The sequence below is a fragment of the Pseudophryne corroboree genome, chromosome 2 (genome assembly GCF_028390025.1).
Source record: "Pseudophryne corroboree isolate aPseCor3 chromosome 2, aPseCor3.hap2, whole genome shotgun sequence".
NCBI lineage: Eukaryota > Metazoa > Chordata > Amphibia > Anura > Myobatrachidae > Pseudophryne > Pseudophryne corroboree.
In genome coordinates, this window is record NC_086445.1 from 442,072,155 (window position 1) to 442,090,162 (window position 18,008).

The following is an 18,008-nucleotide window of genomic DNA, read 5'->3' on the forward strand; positions in this document are numbered from 1 at the left end:
CTGGTAAGATCTTGCCCGGGACATTGTAACATAAACACCAGTGGTCTTTTTAGAGATAAGAACTTTACATCAGCACTACCCCAGAACGAACTGGATTGTTGTTTTTATAATAAATTTGTTTGATGTTTTTTAATAAATGGTGTAACACCCTGCGCTATAGGAGCTGATTATTCACTTAGCGGATAAACAAGTGATCTCTGTGGAAAAGAAACCCAGATGCAATGATCACATTGTAATAAGAAGTAAGCGCTAATGTGAGCATTTATGCAGTAAAAAAAACCTATATAAGATTCATCACTTTATTCACATGTAAGAGAAAAGTGAGCATTCTTCTCATTGCAATACAGGTGGTGAACCTCTAATGATAAGAAACCACTCCCATATTAATTGCCGGGAATTCCTAGCTCAAAATTTGCTTTTACCTAATTGAAAGGTCTCACAACATGTTTTCTTTTTTTACCTTCTATATACCTTCTGGAGAAGACACAGACCCTGACCTCTGCACTGACAGAGGCACCACATCCCACTTTTTGGGAATACTACCAGGCATGTCCTACTCCCTGTCGCAGTCTGTGGATTAGTAGGGACATCATGCAACGATGCAAGCCCTGTTTGCACGCGCACAGTCGACCCGCCATCAGAGCTGTCTGCAAACGAGAGAACTCTAATGAATTTCTACCGAATACTATAATCCTAGCACAGCTCTAGAACAGAACTGTGCAGCATCTCTAAAAGTACTGTGCTGCTCTCTACTTGTGCTCTACAGAACTCTGCAGCGGATCTACAGAGTACTATTAGCCGAAAAGGACTCTACAGTGGCTCCACAGAATACTATTATAATTACACAGTTCTAGAAAGAACTTTGGCCCAAATGTATTAAGCCTTAAAAAGTGATAAAGAGGAGATGGATAAAGGACTGGTATAGTACCAGCCAACCAGCATCTAACTTATTTTTCAAATTCAGCCTGTTACACAGCAGTTAGGAAGCTGATTGGATGGTTATTTATCACTCTATATCCGTCTCCACTAAACTACTTCCTAAGTTTTTTCATACATTGGGTCTTTGTATCATCTCTACAGCACGCTAATCCTTACACACTAGAACTCAGCAAACTCTCTAGAGCACTCTAATTCTTAATAGTTCTAGAAGAAAACTACAAAACTCTGCAACATCTCTAGAGCACTCTAATCTTTACATAGAGATAGAAATCTTCAGAACTCTGCAGTGTCTTTACAGAGTGCTATACTACTTACATAGCTCTTGAAGAGAAATCTACAGAAGAGTTATGGATCAATGGAGTCCTTCAGCCCTGTGAGAAATTGTTAAGTCTGCTATCAGGATAGGAAGTTCAAAAGGGGCACGTCTATACATTAAATGTGGACAAACCCTTAAACTTACCTGCTAGCTATGATGTTTGTGTGAACATTTAAAGCTAAAAAGTAACACTGGAAGACCTATCATGTAAACCTAACAAAAAATAATATATGCTCATAGCCTGCTTACACATAAATGGACTACAGTATAGCAAAAAAGGGCTAAAATGCCATATTACCATGCTGTAGTGTACTGTAAACCCCTGAGAGGTGTCAGGTCTAAATATATAAACTGGTCACAATGAAAGAGGCCATGTGCAATGTTAATTTGTGATGGCTTAATATGTATATATCCTCAAATTTTAATCAAATCACATAGCAGGCTCGTCTCGGCATTAGTGTGATTGTTAACTGGATTTTAACAGTATAAATGGATACATACATAAAGAGGAACATTAACTAGAGGTATATAGCTTTTTCAGATTCTCTCACCTTGTTCATTTTGTTTTCTTCCACAACTTCCTTGGAAATATCCTGGATAATTTCAGGACACAGAACGAGTAAAATTATCTGCAAAGGCCACACTGCTACTTTTCGCTTGTTGCTTTCAGCAAAACTGTCCACAAGATCAAATAGTTTCTCTGCACAGTCTGCAACAGAATAAAAATAAGAGTGTGTCAATATGTATATTTTATTTGGAAGCCAATACTGATGAAAACAAACACATCAAAACCTAGATTTTTTATTTCCCAATCAGGAAATAGACATATGGGTTAGTATATAGTAGCCCTAAAATAGGAATTTAATACCTACCGGTAAATCCTTTTCACGTAGTCTATAAGGGATATTGGGGAGAACTAGTATGATGGGGTAAAGACGGGGTCCAAAGGAGCAAGTGCACTTTAAATTTCTTCAACTGGGTGAGCTGGCTCCTCCCCTCTATGCCCCCTCCCACAGGCAGTTATAGGTAAAGCGTACCTGAAGGAGAAAGGACATATATGAGAGAAGGAACAAGATAACAAAAAAGGTGGTGAGGTTTACACACCAGCACACCACAACCATATAACAACCAGCAACGGCTGGTAACAATAACAGCTGAACAGGTAACTACAGAACAAGAACCTGCAGAAAAGTCAATGCACTGAGGTGGGCGCCCAATATCCCTTATGGACAACGAGAAAAGGATTTACCGTTGGGTATTAAAATCCTATTTTCTCTAGCATCCATAAGGGATATTGGGGAGAACTAGTACGATGGGGACGTCCCAAAGCATCCAGAACGGCCGGGAACGGGCGCAGACTGCTGCAGCACCGCCTGCCCAAACTGGGTATCCTCCTTGGCCAGGGTATCAAATTTGTAGAATTTCACAAAAGTATTCTTCCCCGACCAGGAAGCAGCTCGGCATAGTTGCAGGGCCGAGACTCCACGGGCAGCTGCCCAGAAAGAGCCCACAGATCTTGTAGAATGGACCTTTAAAGATTCAGGAACAGGCAAGGCTGCCGACACATAGGCCTGTTGGATAGTAAACCTAATCCAACTAGCAACAGACTGCTTTGTAGTAGGACAACCCTTTTTCTGCGCATCATAAAGCATGAACAAAGAATCAGTCTTTCTGACCCAAGCTGTGCGCCTGACATACATCATCAAAGTACGCACAAACATCCAAAATCTCTGGAGTAGCAGAAGCATCAGAACTGGACAAAACCACAATAGGTTGATTCAGGTGGAACGAGTAGACAACCTTTGGCAGGAACTGCTGTCTAGTCCAGAGCTCCGCTCTGTCCACATAAAAGACCAAATAGGGGCTTTTACACGATAAGGCCCCCAATTCTGAGACACGTCAAGTAGAAGCCAGGGCCAGCAACATCACCGTCTTCCACGTGAGGTACTTGTCTTCTACTGTCATCAGAGATACAAACCAGGATGTCTGTCTGTAGAAATTCCAACACCACATACAAATCCCAGGGTGCCGTAGGCGGCACAAAAGGTGGTTGTATGTTGAGTACCCTTTGCAAAAAGGTCTGAACTTCTGGCAATGCTGCCAACTTATTCTAGAAAAAACTGGAGAGGGCTCAAATCTGGACCTTAATAGAATCCAGACATAAGCCCTTATCCACACCCGCCTGCAGGAAACGTCCCAAGAGAAATTCAGCAGATGGATACTTGCATTTCTCGCACCAAGAGACATATCGCCTCCAGATATGATAATGTTTTGACGTCACAGGTTTCCTGGCCTGAACCATGGTTGCAACAGCCTTCTTGGAAAGGCCTTTGAGAGCTAGGATGTTCCGCTCAACCCCCATGCCATCAAACGAAGACACCATAAGTCCGGGTAGACGAACGGTCCTTGTTGAAGATCTCATCTTGGTGGCAGAGGCCAAAGGTTTTCGACGGACATATCCAGAAGATCCGCAAGGTCCTCCGAGGCCAATCCAGGGCAATCAGAATTGCCTGGACACCTTGATTCCTGATTCACTTAAGCACTCGTGGGAGCAATGGAATCGGAGGAAATGGGTAAACGAGCTGGTACGGCCAAGGCGATGACAGCGCGTCCACTGCCCTCGCCTGAGGGTCCCTGGTCTGCGAGCAATACCAGGGAAGTTTCTTGTTGAGAAGAGAAGCCATCATGTCTATTTGTGGGGAACCCCACCGGTCATTAATCTACTGGAACACCAGATGGTGGATTCCCCACTTTCCCGGGTGGATATCGTGACGACTCAGGAAGTCCGCTTCTCAGTTGTCTACACCCGGAATGAAGATTGCTGACATAGCACTTGCATTTCTTTCCGCCCAGAGGAGTATCTTTGACACCTCTCACATGCAGGCTCTGCTTTTTGTCCCTCCTTGTCGACTGATGTACGCCACTGCCGTGGCGTTGTCCGACTGCACCTGGATTGCATGATCCTTGAGCAGAGGAGAGGCTTGTAGTAAAGCATTGTAGATCACCAGAAGATCCAGAATGTTAATTGGAAGGAGGCTTTTGTGGGCTGACCACCTGCCCTGGAACTAAGCCCCTTGGGTGACCGCTCCACATCCTCATACTCGCATCCGTCGTGAGGAGGGTCCAATCCTGAATCCCGAAAACTCCTGCCCTCCAGGAGACTGGAGGACTGTAGCCACCACAGGAGGGAAATCCTGGCCTGAGGTGACAGCCGAATCATCCGGTGCATCTGCAGATGTGATCCGGACCACTTGCTCAGGAGATCCAACTGAAACGTTCTGGCACGGAACCTCCTGTATTGGATCGCCTCGTAGGAGGAGATCATCTTTCCCAACAATCTTATGCAAAGATGGATAGACACTCGAGAAGGTCGGACCACTTCCTGAAATGTTTTCGCTTTTTCCACTGGTAGAAACACCTTCTGGGCCACAGTATCCAGCAACATCCCCAGGAACAGGAGCCTCTGAGTGGGCTCCAGATGGGACTTCTGTAAGTTGAGGATCCACCCGTGGTCCGACAGAAGATGGATAGTGAGGTCAATATAGAGCAACAGAAGTTCTCTGGATCTTGCCTTTATCAGAAGATCATACAGGTAGGGGACCACACTCGATCCGGAGCTGTAACATCATCACCGCCATCACCTTCATGAATACCCTCGGGGCTGGAAGTGATCGTCCAGTAAGGCAAATCGTAGGTACGCCTGATGAGGCAGCCAAATCTGGAGGTAGTGCGGCGTGCTGCGACTGCGACAGACAAGGGGCAGTGCCCCGCTGAATAAACAGCCACTCTGGATGGTGGTCCTGCAGCAGGGAAGCGGCTCTGCACATCGTAAGGTCAGTGCCCGTAACCCCCCCCCCCCCCCCCCCCCAAGTCCCACGGTGCAGGTATGCTGTTGCCTAGACAGCATACCGAATAAAAATAGGAATTTACTCACCGGTAATTCTATTTCTCGTAGTCCGTAGTGGATGCTGGGAACTCCGTAAGGACCATGGGGAATAGACGGGCTCCGCAGGAGACTGGGCACTCTAAGAAAGAATTAGGACTACTGGTGTGCACTGGCTCCTCCCTCTATGCCCCTCCTCCAGACCTCAGTTAGGGAAACTGTGCCCGGAAGAGCTGACACTACAAGGAAAGGATTTGGAATCCCGGGTAAGACTCATACCAGCCACACCAATCACACCGTACAACTCGTGATAACTATACCCAATTAACAGTATGAATAACAACTGAGCCTCACTGAACAGATGGCTCAGAACAATAACCCTTTAGTTAAGCAATAACTATATACAAGTATTGCAGACAATACGCACTTGGGACGGGCGCCCAGCATCCACTACGGACTACGAGAAATAGAATTACCGGTGAGTAAATTCTTATTTTCTCTGACGTCCTAGTGGATGCTGGGAACTCTGTAAGGACCATGGGGATTATACCAAAGCTCCCAAACGGGCGGGAGAGTGCGGATGACTCTGCAGCACCGAATGAGCAAACTCAAGGTCCTCCTCAGCCAGGGTATCAAACTTGTAGAATTTTGCAAAGGTGTTTGATCCCGACCAGGTAGCAGCTCGGCAAAGTTGTAAAGCCGAGAACCCTCGGGCAGCCGCCCAAGAAGAGCCCACCTTCCTCGTGGAATGGGCTTTTACTGATTTAGGATGCGGCAGTCCAGCCGCAGAATGTGCAAGTTGAATCGTGGAGCAGATCCAGCGAGCAATAGTCTGCTTAGAAGCAGGAGCACCCAGCTTGTTGGGTGCATGCAGGATAAACAGCGAGTCAGTCTTTCTGACTCTAGCCGTCCTGGAAACATAGATTTTCAGGGCCCGGACTACGTCTAGCAACTTGGAAGCCTCCAAGTCCCGAGTAGCCGCAGGCACCACAATAGGTTGGTTCAAATGAAACGCTGATACCACCTTAGGGAGAAATTGGGGACGAGTCCTCAATTCTGCTCTGTCTATATGGAAGATCAGATAGGGGCTTTTACAGGACAAAGCCACCAATTCTGACACCCGCCTAGCCGAAGCCAAGGCCAAAAGCATGACCACTTTCCACGTGAGATATTTTAATTCCACGGTCTGAAGTGGCTCAAACCAATGTGATTTTAGGAAATCCAATTTTAGTTGAGATCCCAAGGTGCCACTGGGGGCACAAAAGGGGGCTGAATGTGCAGCACTCCCTTAACAAACGTCTGAACTTCAGGCAGTGAAGCCAGTTCTTTTTTAAAGAAAATAGACAGGGCCGAAATCTGGACTTTAATGGATCCCAATTTTAGGCCCATAGTCACTCCTGACTGTAGGAAGTGCAGAAATCGACCCAGCTGAAATTCTTCTGTGGGGGCCTTCATAGCCTCACACCAAGCAACATATTTTCGCCATATGCGGTGATAATGTTTTGCTGTCACATCCTTCCTAGCTTTTATCAGCGTAGGAATGACTTCAACCGGAATGCCCTTATCCATCAAGATCCGGCGTTCAACGCCATGCCGTCAAACGCAGCCGCGGTAAGTCTTGGAACAGACAGGGCCCCTGCTGTAGCAGGTCCTGTCTGAGAGGCAGAGGCCAAGGGTCCTCTGAGATCATTTCTTGTAGTTCCGGGTACCAAGACCTTCTTGGCCAATCCGGAACGATGAGTATAGTTCTTACTCCTCTCTTTCTTATTATCCTCAGCACCTTTGGTATTAGAGGAAGAGGAGGGAATACATAAACCGACTGGTACACCCACGGTGTCACTAGAGCGTCCACAGCTATCGCCTGAGGGTCCCTTGACCTGGCGCAATATCTTTTTAGCTTTTTGTTGAGGCGGGACGCCATCATGTCCACCTGTGGCCTTTCCCAACGATTTACAATCAGCTGGAAGACTTCTGGATGAAGTCCCCACTCTCCCGGGTGGAGGTCGTGCCTGCTGAGGAAGTCTGCTTCCCAGTTGTCCACTCCCGGAATGAACACTGCTGACAGTGCTATCACGTGATTTTCCGCCCATCGGAGAATCCTTGTGGCTTCTGCCATCGCCATCCTGCTTCTTGTGCCGCCCTGTGGTTTACATGGGCGACCGCTGTGATGTTGTCTGACTGAATCAGCACCGGCTGGTTTTGAAGCAGGGGTTTTGCCTGACTTAGAGCATTGTAAATGGCCCTTAGTTCCTTAGTTCCAGAATATTTATGTGTACGGAAGCCTCCTGACTCGACCATTGTCCTTGGAAGTTACTTCCCTGAGTGACTGCCCCCCAACCTCGTAGGCTTGCATCCGTGGTCACCAGGACCCAGTCCTGTATGCCGAATCTGCGGCCCTCGAGAAGATGAGCACTCTGCAGCCACCACAGCAGAGACACCCTGGCCCTCGGTGACAGGGTGATCAGCCGAGGCATCTGAAGATGCGATCCGGACCACTTGTCTAACAGATCCCACTGAAAGATCCTTGCATGGAACCTGCCGAATGGAATTGCCTCGTAAGAAGCTACCATCTTTCCCAGGACTCGCGTGCAGTGATGCACCGACACCTGTTTTGGTTTCAGGAGGTCTCTGACCAGAGATGACAACTCCTTGGCCTTCTCCTCCGGGAGAAACACCTTCTTCTGTTCTGTGTCCAGAATCATACCCAGGAACAGCAGACGCGTCGTAGGAACCAGCTGCGACTTTGGAATATTCAGAATCCAGCCGTGCTGTTGTAGCACTTCCTGAGATAGTGCTACTCCGACCAACAACTGCTCCCTGTACCTCGCCTTTATAAGGAGATCGTCCAAGTACGGGATAATTATAACACCCTTCATTCGAAGGAGTATCATCATTTCGGCCATTACTTTGGTAAATACCCTCGGTGTCGTGGACAGACCAAACGGCAACCTCTGGAATTGGTAATGGCAGTCCTGTACCACAAAACGGAGGTACACCTGGTGAGGTGGGTAAATGGGGACATGTAGGTAAGCATCCTTGATGTCCAGTGACACCATGTAATCCCCCTCTTCCAGGCTTGCAATAACCGCCCTGAGCGATTCCATTTTGAACTTGAACTTCCTTATAGAAGTGTTAAAGGATTTCAAATTTAGAATGGGTCTCACCGAACCGTCTGGTTTCGGTACCACAAACATTGTGGAATAGTAACCCCGTCCCTGTTGAAGGAGGGGAACTTTTATTATCACCTGCTGGAGGTACAGCTTGTGAATTGCCGCCAGCACTACCTCCCTGTCCTGGGGAGTAGCTGGCAAGGCTGATTTGAGGTAACGGCGAGGGGGAGACGTCTCGAATTCCAGCTTGTATCCCTGAGATACCACTTGTAGAACCCAGGGATCCACCTGTGAGCGAACCCACCGGTCGCTGAAGTTCCGGAGACGGGCCCCCACCGCACCTGGCTCCACCAGTGGAGCCCCAGCGTCATGCGGTGGATTTAGTGGAAGCATGGGAGGATTTTTGTTCTTGGGAACTGGCTGTATGGTGCAGCTTTTTCCCTCTACCCTCTGCCTCTGGGCAGAAAGAACGCGCCTTTAACCCGCTTGCCTTTCTGGGGCCGAAAGGACTGTACCTGATAATACGGTGCTTTCTTAAGGGCCCTACACACTGGCCGATTTTCGGAAAGATATGAACGATCTCGTTCATAAATGAACGAGAACTCGTTCATATCTTTCAGTGTGGAGACTCCAGCGATGAACGATGCGCGTCCCCGCGCTCGTTCATCGCTGGTCTCCCGTCGGCTGTGCATGCAGGCCAAGATGGACGATCTCGTCCATATTTGCCTGCACTTCAATGCAGCCGCGTGACGGGGGGAGTGAAGAAACTTCACTCCCCCCGTCACTGCCCCCCCGCCGCCGGGTCGCTCGTCGGCCGTATCCGCCATCGGGCAGCTCGGCGGCGGGTCGGCCAGTGAGTAGGGCCCTTTAGGCTGTGAGGGAACCCGAGGTAAAAATGTCGACTTCCCAGCTGTTGCTGTGGAAACGAGGTCCGAGAGACCATCCCCAAACAATTCCTCACCCTTGTAAGGCAAAACCTCCATGTGTATTTTAGAATCCGCATCACCTGTCCACTGCCGAGTCCATAATACCCTCCTGGCAGAAATGGACATTGCATTAATTCTAGATGCCAGCCGGCAAATATCCCTCTGTGCATCTCTCATGTATAAGGTATATTTACTAAGGTCCCGATTTTGACCGAGATGCCGTTTTTTCTTCAAAGTGTCATCTCGGTAATTTACTAAGCAAAAATCACGGCAGTGATGAGGGCATTAGTAATATTTTGGAAGTCCTAGGAAAAAATCACGAATCAATACACCATCGGTCAAATACAATATACAATACAAAATAGGAGATATACAACCCTGGGCGCTCTTAGATTGGTATATGTAAAATACGTTCCTTCTCTTTGTTATGAGATGCCTTCGTATTATTCTTTTTACTTCGCTCTGTACTTCATTCCACTCAAGGTGATGCGGTATAGAACCAGAGTTTGGGATATGAAGAAAGAGAGAAAAAAATATATATAGTGTAATACAGTCTTTATGCGGATTTCTGTATATACGAAACGGGGTTCAATAGATGGAGCGTACCACACTCACTATGGACATGAGGGAGGTCAAACTCATAAAGGTATCTTTAACCAGAAAAAGGTAGGCGTACCCTACTCACACGGTCACTGGAGTTTGGGAAGCACATCAAGGTATCTTTCACGTTTGTCCCCTTGTGTTTCCTCCAAATGTCCCAGTACCAATGTTGGACTAGTGTTGCTTTCTGTTATAAACCCATCATGGTATCTTTTCCCTTGGAGCCTTCATCCAAAAGGTTGTTTAACAGTTTCCCAAGGAAAATGTCCACCAGTCAAATAAAATGACAAAGTTTTATTGTACAAACATGGGTCCCACAGTCTGGGAGGATCCAACGGTTTAAAATACAAGATGCAATCCGAGACAGTTCCACAAGTGAAAAAGATTGCAGAAAAATTACACCACAGATAAAATGAATTAAAAGAAAAATAAAATGCTAGTAAAAAATACCACACAAACCCCAGCTGATCACTGGAATGGTTGGAAAGCAATACCAATGGTGGAAAAAGGGGTTGCCTTCTTACCAGAGTCAGCGAAGATGTGTTGGGGTGGTGTGGAGGAAAAAAATTGGCTGTTCACACTCCTTCTGTCGTCAATGCATTTCGGTCACCAGCTGACCTTTATCAAGACATGGGTGGAGTGTGAAACACCCAGTATTTAAACTATGAACAGCCAATCAACATACACAGGAAATGACTTCATACTGGTATGATTATATAACATAAAAACTCTTCATTTTTATACAATTTAGCATAGATTATTCAGTTTTATATTCTCACTTAATAGTTTTTTATATTTCAGGTATTATTTAAATGTTTTTGCTACGATTGTAGCTCCTGATAACATAAACAAGACCCGTTGTCATGGCTACATCCGGTATGAATGGAAACACCAAACATGATTCTTAAACAATACATAGATTTGTCATATGTTAAGAGTCCTATAGTTTCAAAAGTCCGTTATTAGGGGAAGTGCAAATGGGTTCCTGTCCATTAAACCGAAATATCGGGTAACCATGGTAATATGTATCCGGAAGTGACGTTTAGGTCAGGTAAGGTTGTCATGGTTATTATCGCTCCGTGGTACAGGCTCCGTCTAGCCGCTGTGCGTATGACGTCTTCTGCTACTCGGCTGACATTACCCGGAAATGACGTGCCGGATGTACTTGCGTGTCACTTCGGGCAGTGGTGGAACGCAAACAGGAGTTCCTGGATCCACGGGCCTGTGTATGGTGACGTGTCTTCATTCATCCGGATACTGTAGCCATGGCAACACATCACTGTTCGTATTTCAATCAACGGTTTTCTCCATTACATATAACACAAATAAAAACAATATGTGTTAATATCATCTTATACATACATTTATATTTATAAAGGAAATGGCATGATGATGAAACATAAAGGAGGGTGTGAAGACAATAATGTATTAAGTAGTTATTAATCCAAGAAATGGTTTATAGGAACCATTTTAATTCAAAGTCGCTATTTAATCCATTTGGACTTAGAGTTTTGTGTTTGTAAATGTAACTCATTTCAGTTCTAGCTAGTTGTTTTGCCACATCCCTACTCCTCATATTTTCCCTTATGGCTTTTAGTCCATAAAAGCCAGATATTTTAGAGACTGCACAATTATGTTCCCTTTTAAAATGTGCAGAAAGGGCATGAGTCTCCATGCCCTTCTTAATATTCCGTAGGTGCTCACCTAGGCGTACCATTAATGGGCGTGAAGTTCTTCCAATATAATACATATTGCATTCACATTTAATTGCATACACTACATTTTTAGTGTTGCATGTTATAAATTCCTTTATTTTCACTTCTACCCCGTTGATATCGATCTTTTCAATTTTTTTGCAGCCACCCCCAACAATATTTCTACATCCAATACAATTACTGCATCGGTAAAAACCAATCGACTTAATAGTTGAAATTTGTGGTGTGGGCGCATACATACTTGATACAAGGGTTGATTTTAGATTGGGAGCCTTTCGATAAATGCATTTAGGCTTTTCTGGTAATAGTGGTCCCAAAATGGTGTCTTTTTTTAAAATATGCCAGTGTTTACGTAACACCTTTTCTACCTCCTTGTGTTCTTTAGAGTATTGTGTAATGAATGCAAATTCATATTCATTATTAGGTTTATTCCTCAATTGGTTACTTTGTAGGGTGGTAGGTTTTACTATATTTGCAGACTCTAAGGCTTTCATGATTTTATTTTTATTATATCCACTAGCGAGGAATTGGTTGCTCATTTCCTCTGCTTGTGTTGAGAAAACTGCATCTATAGAGCAATTCCTCCTCAGACGTTTAAACTGTCCATTTGGTATGGAATTTATCCAGTTGTCATGGTGGCAACTGGAAGGTGGAATATAACCACCAGAGTCCGTTGGTTTAGTGTAATTTTTAAATTGGATGTTCCCTTCCTCCACATAGACTGTAACGTCAAGAAAATTGATTTTAGTCTCCTGTATATCAAAAGTTAATATTATGCCTTTATTATTTTCATTCAGAGACTTGCAGAAAGAATCAAGCATTTCTCTTCCACCTTTCCACACAAAAAATATGTCATCTATGTACCTTGCGTAGGACACCAGGCTCGCTCCAAGGGGATTATTGGCCCAGATGGTATTGAGCTCCCACAACCCCAAAAAGAGGTTTGCATAGCTTGGAGCGAACCTGGTGCCCATGGCAGTGCCCCTTCTTTGCAGGAAGTAGTCATCCTTAAAGAGAAAAAAATTATTTTGTAAAATAAACATAATTCCCTCAATCAGGAATTCTTTCAAGTTCTTATCCGTTTCTGATAAGTCAAGGAAGTGTCTTACCGCCTCCACACCATCACTATGTTCGATGATGGTGTAGAGGGAACCGACATCCGCCGTGACCAACCATTTCTGCAAATCTATCGAGATTCATAGATTTTTATTTACAACCCATGGTACTTCTAAACCGGTCACATCTTAAAGACACTGGGGATTTCTTAAAGCTTGTCAAAACCATCAAATGGCAAGACGGCTTCCTGTTGGTCACGGCGGATGTCGGTTCCCTCTACACCATCATCGAACATAGTGATGGTGTGGAGGCGGTAAGACACTTCCTTGACTTATCAGAAACGGATAAGAACTTGAAAGAATTCCTGATTGAGGGAATTATGTTTATTTTACAAAATAATTTTTTTCTCTTTAAGGATGACTACTTCCTGCAAAGAAGGGGCACTGCCATGGGCACCAGGTTCGCTCCAAGCTATGCAAACCTCTTTTTGGGGTTGTGGGAGCTCAATACCATCTGGGCCAATAATCCCCTTGGAGCGAGCCTGGTGTCCTACGCAAGGTACATAGATGACATATTTTTTGTGTGGAAAGGTGGAAGAGAAATGCTTGATTCTTTCTGCAAGTCTCTGAATGAAAATAATAAAGGCATAATATTAACTTTTGATATACAGGAGACTAAAATCAATTTTCTTGACGTTACAGTCTATGTGGAGGAAGGGAACATCCAATTTAAAAATTACACTAAACCAACGGACTCTGGTGGTTATATTCCACCTTCCAGTTGCCACCATGACAACTGGATAAATTCCATACCAAATGGACAGTTTAAACGTCTGAGGAGGAATTGCTCTATAGATGCAGTTTTCTCAACACAAGCAGAGGAAATGAGCAACCAATTCCTCGCTAGTGGATATAATAAAAATAAAATCATGAAAGCCTTAGAGTCTGCAAATATAGTAAAACCTACCACCCTACAAAGTAACCAATTGAGGAATAAACCTAATAATGAATATGAATTTGCATTCATTACACAATACTCTAAAGAACACAAGGAGGTAGAAAAGGTGTTACGTAAACACTGGCATATTTTAAAAAAAGACACCATTTTGGGACCACTATTACCAGAAAAGCCTAAATGCATTTATCGAAAGGCTCCCAATCTAAAATCAACCCTTGTATCAAGTATGTATGCGCCCACACCACAAATTTCAACTATTAAGTCGATTGGTTTTTACCGATGCAGTAATTGTATTGGATGTAGAAATATTGTTGGGGGTGGCTGCAAAAAAATTGAAAAGATCGATATCAACGGGGTAGAAGTGAAAATAAAGGAATTTATAACATGCAACACTAAAAATGTAGTGTATGCAATTAAATGTGAATGCAATATGTATTATATTGGAAGAACTTCACGCCCATTAAAGGTACGCCTAGGTGAGCACCTACGGAATATTAAGAAGGGCATGGAGACTCATGCCCTTTCTGCACATTTTAAAAGGGAACATAATTGTGCAGTCTCTAAAATATCTGGCTTTTATGGACTAAAAGCCATAAGGGAAAATATGAGGAGTAGGGATGTGGCAAAACAACTAGCTAGAACTGAAATGAGTTACATTTACAAACACAAAACTCTAAGTCCAAATGGATTAAATAGCGACTTTGAATTAAAATGGTTCCTATAAACCATTTCTTGGATTAATAACTACTTAATACATTATTGTCTTCACACCCTCCTTTATGTTTCATCATCATGCCATTTCCTTTATAAATATAAATGTATGTATAAGATGATATTAACACATATTGTTTTTATTTGTGTTATATGTAATGGAGAAAACCGTTGATTGAAATACGAACAGTGATGTGTTGCCATGGCTACAGTATCCGGATGAATGAAGACACGTCACCATACACAGGCCCGTGGATCCAGGAACTCCTGTTTGCGTTCTACCACTGCCCGAAGTGACACGCAAGTACATCCGGCACGTCATTTCCGGGTAATGTCAGCCGAGTAGCAGAAGACGTCATACGCACAGCGGCTAGACGGAGCCTGTACCACGGAGCGATAATAACCATGACAACCTTACCTGACCTAAACGTCACTTCCGGATACATATTACCATGGTTACCCGATATTTCGGTTTAATGGACAGGAACCCATTTGCACTTCCCCTAATAACGGACTTTTGAAACTATAGGACTCTTAACATATGACAAATCTATGTATTGTTTAAGAATCATGTTTGGTGTTTCCATTCATACCGGATGTAGCCATGACAACGGGTCTTGTTTATGTTATCAGGAGCTACAATCGTAGCAAAAACATTTAAATAATACCTGAAATATAAAAAACTATTAAGTGAGAATATAAAACTGAATAATCTATGCTAAATTGTATAAAAATGAAGAGTTTTTATGTTATATAATCATACCAGTATGAAGTCATTTCCTGTGTATGTTGATTGGCTGTTCATAGTTTAAATACTGGGTGTTTCACACTCCACCCATGTCTTGATAAAGGTCAGCTGGTGACCGAAATGCATTGACGACAGAAGGAGTGTGAACAGCCAGTTTTTTTCCTCCACACCACCCCAACACATCTTCGCTGACTCTGGTAAGAAGGCAACCCCTTTTTCCACCATTGGTATTGCTTTCCAACCATTCCAGTGATCAGCTGGGGTTTGTGTGGTATTTTTTACTAGCATTTTATTTTTCTTTTAATTCATTTTATCTGTGGTGTAATTTTTCTGCAATCTTTTTCACTTGTGGAACTGTCTCGGATTGCATCTTGTATTTTAAACCGTTGGATCCTCCCAGACTGTGGGACCCATGTTTGTACAATAAAACTTTGTCATTTTATTTGACTGGTGGACATTTTCCTTGGGAAACTGTTAAACAACCTTTTGGATGAAGGCTCCAAGGGAAAAGATACCATGATGGGTTTATAACAGAAAGCAACACTAGTCCAACATTGGTACTGGGACATTTGGAGGAAACACAAGGGGACAAACGTGAAAGATACCTTGATGTGCTTCCCAAACTCCAGTGACCGTGTGAGTAGGGTACGCCTACCTTTTTCTGGTTAAAGATACCTTTATGAGTTTGACCTCCCTCATGTCCATAGTGAGTGTGGTACGCTCCATCTATTGAACCCCGTTTCGTATATACAGAAATCCGCATAAAGACTGTATTACACTATATATATTTTTTTCTCTCTTTCTTCATATCCCAAACTCTGGTTCTATACCGCATCACCTTGAGTGGAATGAAGTACAGAGCGAAGTAAAAAGAATAATACGAAGGCATCTCATAACAAAGAGAAGGAACGTATTTTACATATACCAATCTAAGAGCGCCCAGGGTTGTATATCTCCTATTTTGTATTGTATATTGTATTTTCTAGGTGTTTTGGTGACACCTTTGGGAGGTAAATACCTAGGGCTGCCTCACTTTAGCGCCAGTGCAAAAAATCTTCCATTCTTTCTTCTTTCATCGGTCAAATACGCCAGCAATTTGGTAGAAATCGGGAATTTACTAAAAAGTGCAAAACACAAACACTGCCGACAATAGCCAAACACTGCCGTGCTAAAATACAAATCGTGAAAAAGTGCAAAAAAAAAAAACAGACCTGCTTTTTTATCCTGTGTTTGTATAGGCATGCACGGATCCATGAGATCCGTGCATGTTTTTCAGTGGGAAGGGGGGGGGGAAATGTTATAAATTTTCAAAAAAAAAAAATGCGTGGGGTCCCCCCTCCTAAACCAAACCAGCCTCGGGCTCTTTGAGCCGGCCCTGGTTGCAAAAATATGGGGAAAAAATTGACAGGGGTTCCCCCATATTTAAGCAACCAGCACCAGGCTCTGCGCCTGGTCCTGGTTCCAAAAATACGGGGAACAAAAAGAGTAGGGGTCCCCCGTATTTTTGAAACCAGCACCGGGCTCCACTAGCTGGACAGATAATGCCACAGCCGGGGGTCACTTTTATACAGTGCCTTGCGGCCGTGGCATCAAATATCCAACTAGTCACCCCTGGCCGGGGTACCCTGGGGGACTGGGGACCCCTTCAATCAAGGGGTGTCCCCCCCCCCAGCCACCCAAGGGCCAGGGGTGAAGCCCGAGGCTGTCCCCCCCATCCAATGGGCTGCGGATGGGGGGCTGATAGCCTTTGTTCAAAGTGATTGATATTGTTTTTAGTAGCAGTACTACAAGGCCCAGCAAGCCTCCCCCACAAGCTGGTACTTGGAAAACCACAAGTACCAGCATGCGGCGGAAAAATGGGCCCGCTGGTACCTGTAGTACTACTACTAAAAAAATACCCCAATAAAGACAACACACACACACCTTGAAAGTATAACTTTAATACATCCATCCACACCTCCATATACACATACTTACCTTATGTTCCCACGCAGGTCGGTCCTCTTCTCCAGTAGAATCCATGGTGTACCTGTAGAAAAAAATTATACTCACATAATCCATGGTTGAAGGCATCTCTGCTTGTAATCCTTTTGTAATCCACGTACTTGAAAAAATAAAAAAACGGACACCCGACCACGAACTGAAAGGGGACCCATGTTTTCACATGGGACCCCTTTCCCCGAATGCCAGAAACCCCCTCTGACTGATGTCTAAGTGGGTTTATTCAGCCAATCAGGGAGCGCCACGTTGTGGCACCCTCCTGATCGGCTGTGTGCTCCTGTACTGTCTGACAGGCGGCACACGGCAGTGTTACAATGTAGCGCCTATGTGCTCCATTGTAACCAATGGTGGGAACTTTCAGGTCAGCGGTGAGGTCACTTTCGGTCAACCGACAGTACAGGAGCACACAGCCGATCAGGAGGGTGCCACAACGTGGCGCTCCCTGATTGGCTGAAGAAACCCACATAGACATCAGTCAGAGGGGGTTTCTGGCATTCGGGGAAAGGGGTCCCATGTGAAAACATGGGTCCCCTTTCAGTTCGTGGTCGGGTGTCCGTTTTTTTTTTTTTTTCAAGTACGTGGATTACAAAAGGATTACAAGCAGAGGAGCCTTCAACCATGGATTATGTGAGTATAATTTTTTCTATAGGTACACCATGGATTCTACTGGAGAAGAGGACCGACCTGCGTGGGAACATAAGGTAAGTATGTGTATATGGAGGTGTGGATGGATGTATTAAAGTTATACTTTCAAGGTGTGTGTGTGTTGTCTTTATTGGGGTATTTTTTTAGTAGTAGTACTACTACAGGTACCAGCGGGCCCATTTTTCCGCCGCATGCTGGTACTTGTGGTTCTCCAAGTACCAGCTTGCGGGGGAGGCTTGCTGGGCCTTGTAGTACTGCTACTAAAAACAATATCAATCACTTTGAACAAAGGCTATCAGCCCCCCATCCGCAGCCCATTGGATGGGGGGGGGACAGCCTCGGGCTTCACCCCTGGCCCTTGGGTGGCTGGGGGGGGGACCCCTTGATTGAAGGGGTCCCCA

The 18,008-nt window shown here is 44.6% G+C and overlaps 1 protein-coding gene across 8 annotated transcripts in view; it reads right to left on the reverse strand.

The window, feature by feature from the left end:
- Positions 1-18,008, reverse strand: part of NF1 (neurofibromin 1) — a 738,710-nt gene that overhangs the window by 466,279 nt on the left and 254,423 nt on the right. For all 8 annotated transcript variants that reach the window (XM_063953658.1, XM_063953661.1, XM_063953657.1 and 5 more), the window contains exon 8: positions 1,807-1,964. In XM_063953658.1, coding sequence (XP_063809728.1) covers positions 1,807-1,964 — 158 coding nt within the window. The remainder of the gene's footprint in view (positions 1-1,806; positions 1,965-18,008) is intronic.